We start from the raw sequence: 14,820 nt of genomic DNA on the forward strand, positions 1-14,820 counted from the left end.
GACATTACGATGTTACAACGTTAAGTAATATCTTTAGTTATATGGGCAACTAAGTTATTACTATTGTGACAACTACATATCACAGTCAAGTTTTTTCAACAATCGCAACTACTTAAAAACGTTATAATGCTAAACTAATTTACGCCCATGGGTTTCCTGGCCGACTAGGTAGTTGTCTCTCACGACCACAGGGCCTTTACGTATAGTTCTATAGATATGTGACACGTTTACGGCAACTTCAGGAGCAAAAAAAGAATTTACTTTATAACCTTACTTTTTTCTTATTATTTTATATTTTATTTTGCTGGAAATTTTCGATTTATTTAACAACCTGTTTATTTGTTTTTTATTAGCTGGTTTCTCCATTGTCCATTGTTTTATCAGTAGATTTGATAAGCTCTAATCTTTGTATCAGCTGTGCTAGACAGGGTTGCCAGGCCAGTTCTTACTCTTTCAGTACTATATCCGTTGCAAGATAATTTGGCTGAAACTCCGACAAAATATGTACTTTTTGTACATATTTTGTCTGAATTCCATCCGAATTATCTTGCAGCGGATAGTAGTTTTGCTTTCAAAAAATCAATAGAAATCAGTAGATTCTTTTTAGGCCCTGTAAATACAGTAAAATCTGTGTTAACGGTTACCTGTCAAAATCGCCCGATTTCATAATCAACTTAAAGTAAACATTAAGTAAAGTTCACTTTAAAGTTGACATTTACCCATATATGAATTGTGATAAAGGTAGAGGTACCAACTTACTTAAAATTTAAAAAACTGATTATAAAACCGAGCGTTACAATCATTTTGAAAATTCTCCAAACCAATTATATATAGATTTCCTTATTTAGATCTGGTATTTACCAGTTTCATTTCTAGACAAGGCGAAAACGGCGGGTTCGAAGGGAAAAATATTCCCATGAAATTTTTTTTGCATAATCACATCCGTGAGACATCCCAGAATAAGGTTCAAGAAGTCGCCCAAGTGAAAAGTGGGCCAATTTTTTTTAACAATTTTTTTTTAATCAAATTGCAAGAATCAATATTTTTGGCCCGAGCAATTTTTTCTTTAATTTATTGGACCATTCTGGACAAAAAAGGTCTCTAATAATTTTTCTCTAAAGTTGATCGTTTTCGACTTATAAGCAATTTAAAATTGAAAAAAACGAAAAATTGCGATATTCAAGGCTTAATAACTCGGTTAAAAGTTATTATTATGAAAGTCAGTATATGACTAAATCAAAGTTTGAAGCCCCCCCTACAAGATCCTGAAGAAATTTTCGTCATTATTTTATTACTAAGCTGTTATTTTTAAGTAATAATAATAAGCGCCATTCACGTGTGCGGGGCTGTAAATGCTGAGTGCGAGAGAGAAGCTATTCCAGATTCCAGCAGTCCTCGCACTCACATTTACAGCAGCGTCAATACGATACAACCACTCATTGTTATTAATTAAAAATAACAGCTTAGTAGTAAATTAATGAAACAGATTTCTTCGGGATCATGTAACGGTGACTTTTCTCGTGGGCGACTTCTTGAACCTTATTCTGGAATGTCTCACGAATGTGATTATGCAAAAATATCTCATGGGAATATTTTCCCAACGAACCCGCCGTTTCCACCTTGTCTATTCTCTGTCCATCTATTATCATCATCTACGTCCTGAATCTTATTTTCGGTAATGACATTGGGAAATTGTAACAAAATGTCTGAAAATTAATTTAGAAATGGGGTGAATACTATTAAAAAGCAAATTTTATTTTAGTGATAACAAAATATTGAAATATACCAAACATCTAATAAAAAACATTGCCTACTAGAATTTTTTAAATAATATCAAAAATATACCAAAACAGTAGATATCTACTAAATGTGGCAACGCTGTTAAGGAGAATGATGCACTTCATTGCACTGGTCACATGACCTCTGTCACCCAATAAGAGAGTGCGTTCTAAAGTGGTTGGGATAGTCGGTCCAGGCCGTGTTTGGTCGGCGATTGGACTTCTCGGGGTTGTGTCATCCGTCTATGGTTGGTAATAAGGTATATTTTAAGTAATATTGGTAATGTTGTTTAATGCACCATTTTGGTTTTTTTGGGATGTAAAGAAAATAAAAACACAAAATATAAAAAATGCAGGCATTTTCTAATACCTTTAAAAGCACCATCAATACATTAAATTTATACAAAACATCTTTAACATAAATTCTGGCTTTTATATTAAAATTAGATTTTTTAAATTTACATATTTTTTGTTAAAAAGGTGATAAAAAATGAGCGCGTGTGTTTTTTAAAGGTGGAATATCCATATTTGACGGTAATCTGAGATGCGTTTATAAATTTCACATCAGGTAATTTTGTTTAAGTCCTTATTTATGTAATTATATAAATTTAAACACCTGATATGATGTCAAAATAGTTTACTTTTTATATAGGTAAAAAAACATAACCAGTCCGACTCTTTGAGCAACCATTGCACGCAGGCACTTTTTATAGTCGCTTCAGTTGTCTTATGCAACGCTTAAGGTTGCCTAGGCAACGTCAAGACAACTCAAAAATCGTCCACCAAATTAGTGCAGAATTGGGTCGTCTTCTAGGCAATAACAACGTTGTAACAAAACGTTGCCACGCGGTAGACAACGCTGTCGCGTCGACAAATTGCTACTTGGGCTTTACCTAACTACATGTTACTTAATATACATTTCACAAACCCTCCATCCATTTACAATATATTTTTCTGAACTATTTACCTTTTATTCTTATACACAGGTTTTTTGGTTGTGGTTCGGTTGCTGGTGGTTATTGGACACCTCTAATATACAATCCTTCAGTTCATCTAAGTTAAATTGTTGTTATTAGTGTTTGTGATCATTGGACTGGCAGATATGTGTGTGCCTTTACATGTCTCTTATCCTTTGTGGAGGTAGGTTTGGGCATGTTTGTCTCTTGTCAGTTTGTTGACCACAAACATTTTCATTTTGCTTTCTATTAGCTTTGTTATATTCAACAAGCAAGACCTTCCTCTACTTTTTACTATACATTTATCACACCATTACCTACAAGGTTAATCTGAGAACTGTTTTGCCAATTTGTCATGATTATTATGTGATCATTGAGCTGACGGATATGTGTGTGCCTTTGCGTGTCTCCTATCCTTTGTGGAGGTAGGCTTAGGTTTTCATGTCTCTGTTGGTCCAGTAACCACATAAAATGTTCATTTTCTTTTTAACTTTAATTTAATTTCTTTACCTAATTTTATTTTCAATCTCTCTTCAAGTTAGACAACCATTAATTCAAGGCCTACAATTTTTGTTTTATTTTATAATGCATCATTTCTACCTTATTTTCACCCCCGTTTTATTCCCTCTATATTTTTATTTTTAATTTTAATTTTATTTTCTCATAATTTTCAAACAATAATTTGGCATCATATCATTATTTACTTCACACCATATTAACTTTCACTTATCGTTTTCTTATTTACAGTTCACAGTACTTTCTCTTCTCTTAAATAATACATCCATTTAGTACTTTAATCTCAATTCCGTTAAACCATAGTATTTTACTTAGTTGTGTTTTATTCACCCTATTACATCTACTTGAAATTAGACAACCAGTTATACTGTTACATTATGACTATCAACTATATTACATTTCATTATAGCCAAATTCCAGATTTATTCACTAATTCTTTTACCTTATAATTATTATCTAATAATTTTCTTTTTATTTTATTTTTATTTTTCTTTAGTTTATTTTTCTTTTTCTTTTTGTTCTTCTTTTTACCAAGTGACGTCATTACCTGTTGGCAAAATTTTCGCTTTCACTGCCATGAAATTTTCATAAATAATTTGATGTGACTATAATTTAAATTGTTTATTCTTACTCATTTATTTAATATCTAATTAAATTCATTCAGTTAAGTAAAAATATTTTTTTATATTTTTTGCATTTCTAAAATACAATATAACTACATACACATAAAATTCCGTAGAAGGTCTTGTCAATATCCGTTCAATGTCATATTTTAGTCTGTCAGTTTGAGGCCAAGATGAAGACCACTTTGTAATACCGTTGCAATTTAATTTCTTGTGACATCGACTTATTGTCGACATTTTTGTAGCCTAAATGGCATAATTATTATTACGTTAAGGTCTTTTGACCTAAATATGTAGCTAGTTCCAACTACTTTGGATCTGAAGTAAGTAACCACATGTTGTAATTTTCCTAACTTTCAGACAGTCAAATTTCATCTTGGCTTTTTTAATACAGTGGTTTGCTTATTTTAGGTTTCTACCACCTGATGATGGACTGATTGGTCCGAAAACGTTTGTGATTTTATCCATCTTGGATCATTTTAAAAAAAAATTTTTTAATAAATTATATACCACCTACCTACATGTGAGGTTTTTACTTCATTAGTAAGCTTATTTTTTGAGTCATTTGCGAAAAACTCTCAAAAACATTTTTTTTTTGGTAAAAATAAACATATTCACTCGCAAATAACTAGAAAAGTATTGACTTCGTGAAAAAACTCTATAGAGCAAAAGTTGCTCAGAATTAGTCATTTTATATAGTTCCGAACTTATTTTGAATGTATATTTTTTCACCCCCGAGAAGGGGTAATGCCCTCCATTTTTGTAAAATGGAGGGGATGTAGAATTGTAAACTTTTTCTTATATAATAATAGATAATTTCAACTATCTTTTCCCAAATTTTCATCCTTTCTTTATTTTTTTTGGGCAGATTGTTCTTTGATCGGGCTATAATGTACTCGTCCAAAGTATCTTATGTAGGTATGAGCAATGCTAACTTTACAACAGCAGTGCTTTTCATAAGCAGCTGCTAAAAGTGACTACTCGGTGTACCGATATCACATTCACATCTGCCTCAAAATTGAAAAAAAAATAATGTTCGGTTTTTTTACAATAACTCCGTTCTTTTTAAAGATACCGTATACATCCAAAAACTGTTTTGAAAGAAACTTAGAGAACTATAAAACTACAAGGACCACCTAAATTCAAAACCTATAGTTCTAAAAGGTAAAGGGCCGCAAAAAGGTGATACTCGCGCTATCAACTTAAAGTAGTGATATCTCTGACAGTTTTTATCCTGCAGCAATGAAAAAATCAAAATATTTGCCAAACACCCTACATTTTTGTACTGAATCATGTTTTTCGTATCTTTTATTATTTTCGAGTTACAATGAAAAAAAGGCAGATTATTAAGAAAATTTAAAAATGCGCTCTATGACTTTATCTTACTTTTTTTTCAAAACAATGCATTCTAAAAAATGTCCAACTTTTTAAGCATAGAAATACATACCATTACAATAAAAGACATTTTAGAAGAAAATCCATGTATTTGAATTCTGGTGGATGCGGGCTTAAATATAATGCTTAATTTTTCTTAGTATAATATATTTTCTTTTTGCATCGTATCTCGCTTAGTTTTAATGCAATCGACATTTAACAGAGCTTATTTTAATGGTATTTTTAAGCACTACAACAATAAAAGGCCAACGTCGTAGTTAAAATTCTATATAGAATATAGGACTTGGTCTTAAATAAACTGGTGTCTGATCGGCCTATATGAAGCGGTACGGCAAGGGATAAGGGCTTGCGGCTTGATGATACTCCTCCGTAGATCTCTACCAAAGGGCGTTGATGCCTAAAAACGGTGTATATATATTAAGCACTACAGAAAATGTTAACATTAATAAAAATAAATCGCTTCCAAGACGAAGAACTCCATGGTTTTGTACAGAAGTGAAGGAAAAATGTAAAGAGAAGAAAAAAGCCTACCTAAAATACATGTCAACTAAAACACAAGAGGCATACGATAATTATAAGACCATAAGAAACGAAACACATTCAGTAGTAAGAAGAATAAAAAACGAAAAAACGATCACTGGGAACGTTTTTCGAAAGAAATGGAACATGATTTTTATGGTCTCCAAAAGGAAATATGGCGCTTTATAAGAGGTCAAAGAATGGAGGTAAAGGAACTAATAGAACCAAAACACATAGAAAAGGATACATGGATTGACTATCTAAAAAAGCTTTATGCAGAGGAAGAACAAATAATGCTAGAACCGGAAACACAAGAAATTACCACAGATGAAGATGTTAATATAAGTGCACAGGAAGTACGAAAAACACTCGAAAAGCTGAAGAACAGAAAAGCTGCAGGTAAGGATGGAATACCAAACGAACTACTGAAATATTGTGGAGCAGCAATGATAGAACAATTAACAACATTAATTAACAAAATCATAAAACACGGTAAAATACCGGAAGAATGGAGAACGAGCGAACTAATCCTACTATTCAAAAAAGGAGATAAAAAGCAGCCAGAGAACTACAGAGGTATCAACTTGTTAAATACTACCCTAAAACTTACAACTAAAATCTTACAAGACGTAATGAATCAGAGGATAAGTTTAGCAGATGAACAACAGGGTTTTCGTACTGGAAGATCGTGTACAGATGCAATATTCGTCATAAAGCAAATTACTGAGAAATCACTAGAGTATAATAGACCAGCATTTCTATGTCTGATTGACTTAAAGAAAGCATTTGACAGAGTAAGACTCAGGGATGTAATCCACCTTCTGTATAATAGAGAAATCCCTCTAGATATCATAAAAACTATTGAGAACATCTACCAAAATAACAAGATGGAAGTCAGAATAGATGGACAACTTACAGAACCTGTAGATATAGGCAGCGGAATAAGACAGGGAGACTCATTGAGTCCTCTGCTTTTCAATTTAATCATGGATGAAATAATCAAAAACGTCAACAAAGGAAGAGGATATAGAATGGGAAACAAAGAAGTAAAAATACTCTGCTACGCAGACGACGCAATATTGATAGCCCAAGATGAAGATAGTCTGCAAAGATTAGTCCACAGATTTAACATAAGAGCAAAAGAATTCAATATGACAATTTCATCTCAAAAAACTAAAACTTTAGTAATCAGTAAAGAACCAATCAGATGCAAAATAGAAATTGATGGTATCAGTATTGAACAAGTAATGGAAGTAAAATACCTTGGAATTACATTGTCAAGTTACGGAGACCTAGACAAAGAAGTGAGAAATCAAGTACAAAAAGCAAATAGATTGGCAGGATGCCTTAATAACACTATATGGCGAAACCGACATATTAACACTGAGATGAAGTCAAGAATTTATAAAGCCAGTGTAAGACCAATAATGACATATGCATCAGAAACAAGACCCGATACAGCCACAACACAAAGACTACTGGAAACGGCAGAGATGAGAGTACTGAGAAGAATTACAGGAAATACACTGAGAGATCGAAAGAGGAACGAAGATATTAGAAGACAATGTAACGTACAGTGTATAAACGAATGGACACTAAATAGAAAAAAAGGATGGAACAACCATATAACCAGAATGGGTGAGACACGTGTGGTCAAAATAGCACGAGATAAATCACCAATCGGCAGAAGAAGTATCGGCCGACCGCGCAAAAGATGGAGCGACAACCTTCTATAGAGGTATCAATCCGCCAATGAACAAGCAGAATTGCTTATAAAGAGGAAGAAGAAGAGAAGAAGAAGAAAATGTTGGCAGCATTATCCGCGTAAAAAGATCACATTTCTGGTATTTCAAGTTAAATTCATCGATCAGAAAATTCAAAAAAAGTTTTTTTTCACCTACTATATCTCGCTTAGTATAGTATTTTAACTAAAAGGTTTCTGAAAACAGTATTTAAGTTATTCGTAAAAACCGTCCAAAAAAAGTCATTTTTCAATAAAAATGGTAAATATTCAATTACGAATAAGTAAAATAATATTGAACCTCGAAAAAAGAAATATAGAATATTTTCTGCTTAGAATTAGATTCTACAATGACTTCCGGTGTTTTTACCAAAAAGTGTCATCTACGAAAAGGGGTGGGAACCACTGAGGTAGTCCTACCTACCGTGAAAATATCAAGTTAATTGATCAATGCAAATTGATTTGGACTAAAATGTAATTAAATAGAATGTGTGTGTATTTTGTACGCACGTAAGAAGTAATACTTCTATTATATAATTTTAAAGAAATAAATATACTTAATATAACAGGTTATTTGTATTTTATTTAAATATTAAACTAACTTTCTTACCTACCACTTTTAAAATTTTTTTATTAAAACGATACCAAAAATAAAAAAAAAATATGAATCGTCCGGGATTTGAACTCGGGACCTCTCGATCTCCGGTCACACGCTCTCCCACTGAGCTATATTCCCTTCGCTTTCACAGGTTACAATATTTCTAATACATACTGACAAATTTAATAGACCAAGTGAATTATACAAAAATACTTTAAATATACTTACTATTATTATAAAATATCTTATTCCCGAGGAAGACAAATCCAAAGACACAAAAATTTTAATAAATAATACATTTGCTAAAAACACTAATATATCCTTTTAATGACTTATTTGGGCTGACAGCGCTGATAAATACATATCTTGAAAGATTAGCAACGAACTACATACTGTCTCTGTGCGCATGCGCCCGATATTATAAAATTTCACTCTCGATCGTAAAGAAGTATAACTTCAAAAACTCTTTCTGAATATCGGTTGTTTTTGTAATACTTACTTGGAATATTGAATAACTAATTTCGTATAATAACCAGTGTTTATTTGTTACAGATATATAGCCGTAACTCAACCAATCAAATATGCCAAGCACAAGAACAACCGAAGAATATGGCTGACGATAGTGCTGGTGTGGGTGATTTCCGCAGCAATCGGGTCGCCGATTGTTCTTGGCCTCAATAGCACTCCAGACAGGGACGAAGACGCGTGTCTCTTCTATAATGACGATTTCGTTATCTACTCAAGTCTTTCCTCCTTTTATATCCCTTGTATAATTATGGTATTTCTATATTACAGTATTTTTAAGGTAAGTCAAATAATATTGTAAATAAATTTACGTAAAATTAAGTTTAATAATATTTACTGAAAATGCAGGCTATTGATTAGGTTCAAAATAATAGAGCTAAAGGGAACTACAACGTTAACGGGATTTTATAATCTCATATTGTCAATAGACCTCTAAATTTGAAAAAGTTGTAGAGTGCTACCATTTAAATGGGTGCATTTTTGAGAAAGGGGTGAATTAGTCCCTAGACACAGGGCGAATTAGGGTGAGTTCTATGCACTCTTGGTACAAACACGTCTAGAGGGAAATTGTTCCAGGTTAAATTTACTATCGACATATCACATTTTAAAGTCAAAAATATATTTTTTACAAAAATATATTCAAAAGAAAAGCAGGAAAAAGAAAACCCGAAAGAAAGCAATTTTGTTTTTTGCCCCATAACTTTTTTCCACAGGATTGTAGGTGTAGACATTGCTTCAGCGAAAAATATCTTCCGTCCTCCCTCTTTAAAATAAGGTTTGGTAAAAGTATCTAGGATTTATAGTTTCCGAAACAAAATTTTTCAAATTTCGCCACTCACAGTATTTTTGGGCCATTTTCCCCATTATTTCGCAAACATTGTTCTGCAACTTTTTTCTACGCATTTCTAGTTTTACGCAATGGTACATTTAGTAGAAAGAGAAGTCAATTACCTTTAAATTGGTCGTCCTTTCAAGGTTGTACGGCTATTTTTAAGCAAGTTATGCTTTTTCAAGGTTTTATACTTTTAATGATTTTTGATATTTTTTATGAATAATTTTTAAATTTCTCATTATGAATTTTTTCTTGTACATTCAGGTATATACAATAAAAAAAGCATATTTTATTTACTTTAAAATGGTGTATTGCAAAAAATTCTGGGACTATTTTTAAACAAGATATCCGTAGGATACCCTAGACCAGCGGTTCTCAACCTTTTTTACTCAGTGACGCACTAACGTACTCCTTACAGATTCGCGACACCCTTATATGTACAAATTTTTGCTAGTGGTAGGTAAGTACAGATGAATATATTAAGCATATTATTTTTTATTTCGTAAGAACATAACAAGCAAAAAACAAAACAGAAAGAATACATAAAATTAGTGTTAAATTTGACCCTGATGACTTTTGCAAAGTATATCTATCCGAGGACGAATTGTAGACATACACACTCTCAGCTCGCTGTCCACATCAAGGAGTCGAGACCGGTAGCTAGATTTTATATTTTTCATCGCAGAAAATGCAGATTCACATAAGTACGAGGTCGAAAACGGCAGTAAAAGGGATACTGCTTTCTTTGCTAATTCTGGGTATTCATTCTTAACTGAAATCCAAGAACCATCCGGAGCTACTTCTCTAAATTTTGATTTTAAAACTGTGTCAGAATACACTTCAATAAGTTGTTCCTTTTCAGAACAGGTTAATTCTGCCTTGCTTACGTTGTTCTCGTCAAGTGCAATCAACCATTCACAGTTAGCACTCAAGACAGAGGGAAAGTATTTAGTTATCCCTTCTTGCAACTTATATAAGTGCTCTTTCATGCTCTCCTTTAGTAGAGTCTGTTCTTCAGATTTCAAATTAATTAAAGTTATAAAGGTTTCGGGAAAAGCAGTCAAATCGTTTTTTTCTATAACCGAGTTCCAGAATGTAAGTTTTTTGGAGAACGCACTTATTTTATCAGTTGATGATATTATGGTTTCCTTTCGTCCTTGCATAGTTGCATTCAAAGAATTTAGCTTATTAAAAATGTCATAAAGGTAAGCCAACTTAGCACACCAAAGAGGGTTTTTAAGATTTTTACAAAAATCACTTTGGCCATCTTCTGTTTTAGAAAATTCGAGTAGTTCGTTTTTAAGTTCTAAAACGCTGTTCAGTATTTTTCCTTTCGAAAGCCAACGAATTTTACTATGAAATAACAAGACTTTATGATCTGCGCCCATGTCTTTACAAAGTTTCTCAAACACCCTTGATTTCGCCAGATGAGTTTTGATATACAGAACCCGCTATTGGAATAGCCTTTGTGCAAGGCAAAAATATTCTTATAACCGGGATATTCTAATAACCGATCATTGGTGGCTAGTCGAAATAAGTGTTACCGAATATACGTAATAATATTATTTACATACTGTGCCAATGTGTAGTTTTACATACTATGCCAATATGTAGTTTTATTACATACTATGCCAATATGTAGTTTTATTACATACTATGCCAATATGTGTATCATATATGTACATATATAGTCAGTGTATGTAAATGGTTTTAGGTCTTTTTACGTCAATAATACAGTAGTGTAACTAGTACTTATCTATGTCCCACATAACAATGATGTTCGTATCATGTTCTAAGCATATACTACCAACATTCGTCAGAGTATATTCTTTTTAGTATATGCGTAGTACAAGCATAGCATGTACCTTAAAAAACATTCTAAATTTCATGTTCTTTGCACATACTTTAAAGTATATTCTCGTACCGAATATACTGAGTACATTCGTGTACGTAGTAACTCGGAATATTCGTAAAAGTTTATTCTTAGAATGTACCTTTACCGAATATTCTTAGCACATACTTATAAGTACATTCTTAACACATACTTATAAGTAGATACTATTCTCAGAATATACTTTTACCGAATATTCTTAGCACATACTTATAAGTACATACTTATAAGTAGATACTTTTAAAATATCTTAAAAATAATATATATGTATGTATAGGAAGAATAATGTTAGCCTATAGATTATCAACTTCGTTAAGAATAATTAATGAAATTTAAAAATTTATGTATGTAGGTACTATTAATTAAACTACCGAATTCATTATTTAAAATTGTTTTAATTGTATGGTAAAAATGTTTAAGAATTAATTGTATTAACGAAAAAGGAGAAATTGTCGTTTCGCTTTCATAACTGAAATGCATTTACTATTTTGATTAAGTTTATTGAGTATTCTTATGAAGAATTTTATTTTTACATGGAATTGACATTCAGGTAAGCTGTGTGGCTGAGCCAAAACCCACAACCGGCACAAACAAAGCGGAAACGACCGCTGCATACCTGCATAGGGGTTAGCGGGTAGGGGGTTGGGAACAAAGGAAAAATACAAAATATGAAAATAGTTACTGAATAGGCATTTGGCATTTGTGTCTACACTTAACACTAACAATGTCTATGCTGTGTTGTGAGGAAGACCAAGTATTTCAACCAGGAATAGGAACATGCATAATTAAACGTTTTATTTTGTTTGCTGTCAACTTACAAATAAAAAATTCATTTTGGTACTTCAATATTACTTAAATAGTAAGTATGTATATAGGTACATATAAGCAACATATAAATTTTAGTTATTTACATACATATGTTACATAATATTTATTTGGGTACGATAGGTATATGAATATGAATATATAAATTTATATATTCAGCATTTTTATTTTTATATGCACATAATAACTAAATATATATACCTACTTACCTATATAATATTGATATAACTAACTAAAATTTATATAATATTTTATATTTACTTTTTAAGTAATATTGTAGAATGTACTAACTACATTCTCATATGTAATATGTAAATTTAGTAGAAAGTAGAACCTAGGATGAGATTCGGTGATGCTGAAAACATGCTTCTGAGCAATATAGCACTTCCTTGTAATATTCTTCCCATATACTAAAAAGTACATTCTTCCTATATACTAAAAGATGTGAGGTAGTACATTCTAAGTATATAAATAGAAGGTTTATAGCACCTTCTTAGAATATCCTAAAAAGTATATTCTTGGTATATACTGAGAAGAAGTGCGGTAGTACATTCTAAGTATATACATAGAACGTTTAAGTACTGTAATGTAGTATATACTCAGTATGTGCTCTGCACATTCGCAATGGTAATTACGCATATTCTTAGTATATACTTTTTCTGAAAAGTATGTTCTATGAATCTACTAAGAACATGAAATTGTTATGTGGGGTATGTGTTAAATACCAAATTACATTACATGTATGTGAATGAATACATTATATAATTAATATGAAATGTATGCAATATGTAGATATGTAAATATTTTCTTATTAAAATGGTAATAATTTTATTATTAAAATTATTGGTAATTATAGCTTTTTCGTTGTTAATCCGTCTGGTCATCCTTAATCCACTGGTTGAATAGAAGTTTTATTGGCGTCAAGAAATGGATTGTTACATTCTTGTTCTTTTCTCTCCTTTTCGAATTTAACAAAGCCATAATTCCATCTTGCAAACAAGTAGGTACTCTCTGAGTGAATTCTAAATAAACTGCTTCTAACAATTTTATAACAGGCAACAGTGCCTTTGTGTAGACAAATAGAAATTATTTTATGACCCATGCATTTGTCGGCCATGCTAAAGATCGAATTGGTATTCGTAACAAAGTAATAAATAATTATTACCCTAATAATATCTAATCCAGCACTACTTACAGGCCGTTGACGACAAGCCATAATACCAAACATAATTTAAATTTTTGTAAAAAAAATATTCTTTGACCTGCAAAATATGCTAATAAGCGGTATTATCTAGCTAGATCCTATTCCAATAAACAGATAAATTTATTAAGGAGTAAATGGAAATGTTTCGGGAACTTGAATTTATATTCCATAAACCGGGATATTCCTATAACAGGGATTCTAATAAGCGGGTTCGACTGTAGTTGATCATAGAAACAACAGTATGAATAACTTCACCCAGTTGGCTTCCATCGGTAGTTTTTACTACCAGAGCTTCTCGATGTAAAAAGCAATGAGTAATTATTATCAACTGGTTTTTCTTTAGTGCGAAACTTAAAAATCCTTTGACATTTCCCGTCATTGCAGCAGCACCATCTGTACATATCGCAATACAATCCGTCCACTTTAGTCCGTGATCCTGAAAGAAGGTGTCAACAGTAGAAAATATATCAACTCCAGTGGTTGTTGTTTCCAATTCACGACAGAATAGGAACTGTTCAATAATTTCCGGTCCGTACACAAATTTTACAAAAGATATCAATTGGGCCTTTCCCGAAATGTCCGTGCTTTCGTCCAGTTGTAGAGCAAATTGTGTATTTGCCAATACCTCCCTAACATTACTTTGAATATCGATTAACAGGTTAAATTTTAAAAACATTTAGAGAGGAAACAATTACGGATTGGCATTTTATTGATTCTTATAACGTGGTATATACCTAATAGTTAAAAAAAATGGTTGAATGCATGATTGGTATATTATAACAAGTAAAAAAATATAAATAAAAATATCGTATTCGTAAATCTCGCGACACACCTGATAGGTTCTTCCGGCACACCAGTGTGTCGCGACACGGTGGTTGAGAACCGCTGCCCTAGACTATCCGTAATTTGAGATAAATTTTAAAATTTATTATTTTTTTCAATTAGAAGAATATAATTGTATATTATAACATAATTCCAAATAATTTTTCTTAATAACACTTTTCGATTTTGTGAAATTACTCTTGAGCGAAATTCACATGTTTTAACATACGTCGTACACTATTAATAAAAAACCAATACAGAAGTAAAAACTTCGAGATGTATTCTGGTATAAAATCGTTTATTTAAAACTATAAAATGTCATGGATTGCAAAACGTTTTCGTTCTATACAGAACATCTTCAGTGCATCCTGCCGAGTAGTTTGAAACTAGCACACTGCAAATAGTGTTAACCTCATTGTATATGGTTTACATAATATAATATATTAAAATTTTATGACTACAAGTCGATGTTGATAGATAAAGTGGAACACATGCTAAAAGGGTGCCATGGTTCCCTGCTCGAAGATGCTAGGTACTTGCCAATGCAATGAGCACAGACCAACCCACTTTATCTATCAACATCGACTTGTAATCA

General features: G+C 31.9%; 1 protein-coding gene across 1 annotated transcript in view; it reads left to right on the forward strand.

Annotated features, from left to right (window-relative positions):
- The window catches only part of LOC126885333 (dopamine D2-like receptor), a 256,960-nt gene that overhangs the window by 76,372 nt on the left and 165,768 nt on the right, over positions 1 to 14,820 (forward strand). The window contains exon 3 of the mRNA XM_050651889.1: positions 8,679 to 8,931. Within this exon, the coding sequence (XP_050507846.1) occupies positions 8,679 to 8,931 (253 nt within the window). The remainder of the gene's footprint in view (positions 1 to 8,678; positions 8,932 to 14,820) is intronic.

This window comes from Diabrotica virgifera, chromosome 5, assembly GCF_917563875.1.
Source record: "Diabrotica virgifera virgifera chromosome 5, PGI_DIABVI_V3a".
In the NCBI taxonomy this organism is placed as follows: Eukaryota; Metazoa; Arthropoda; class Insecta; order Coleoptera; family Chrysomelidae; genus Diabrotica; species Diabrotica virgifera.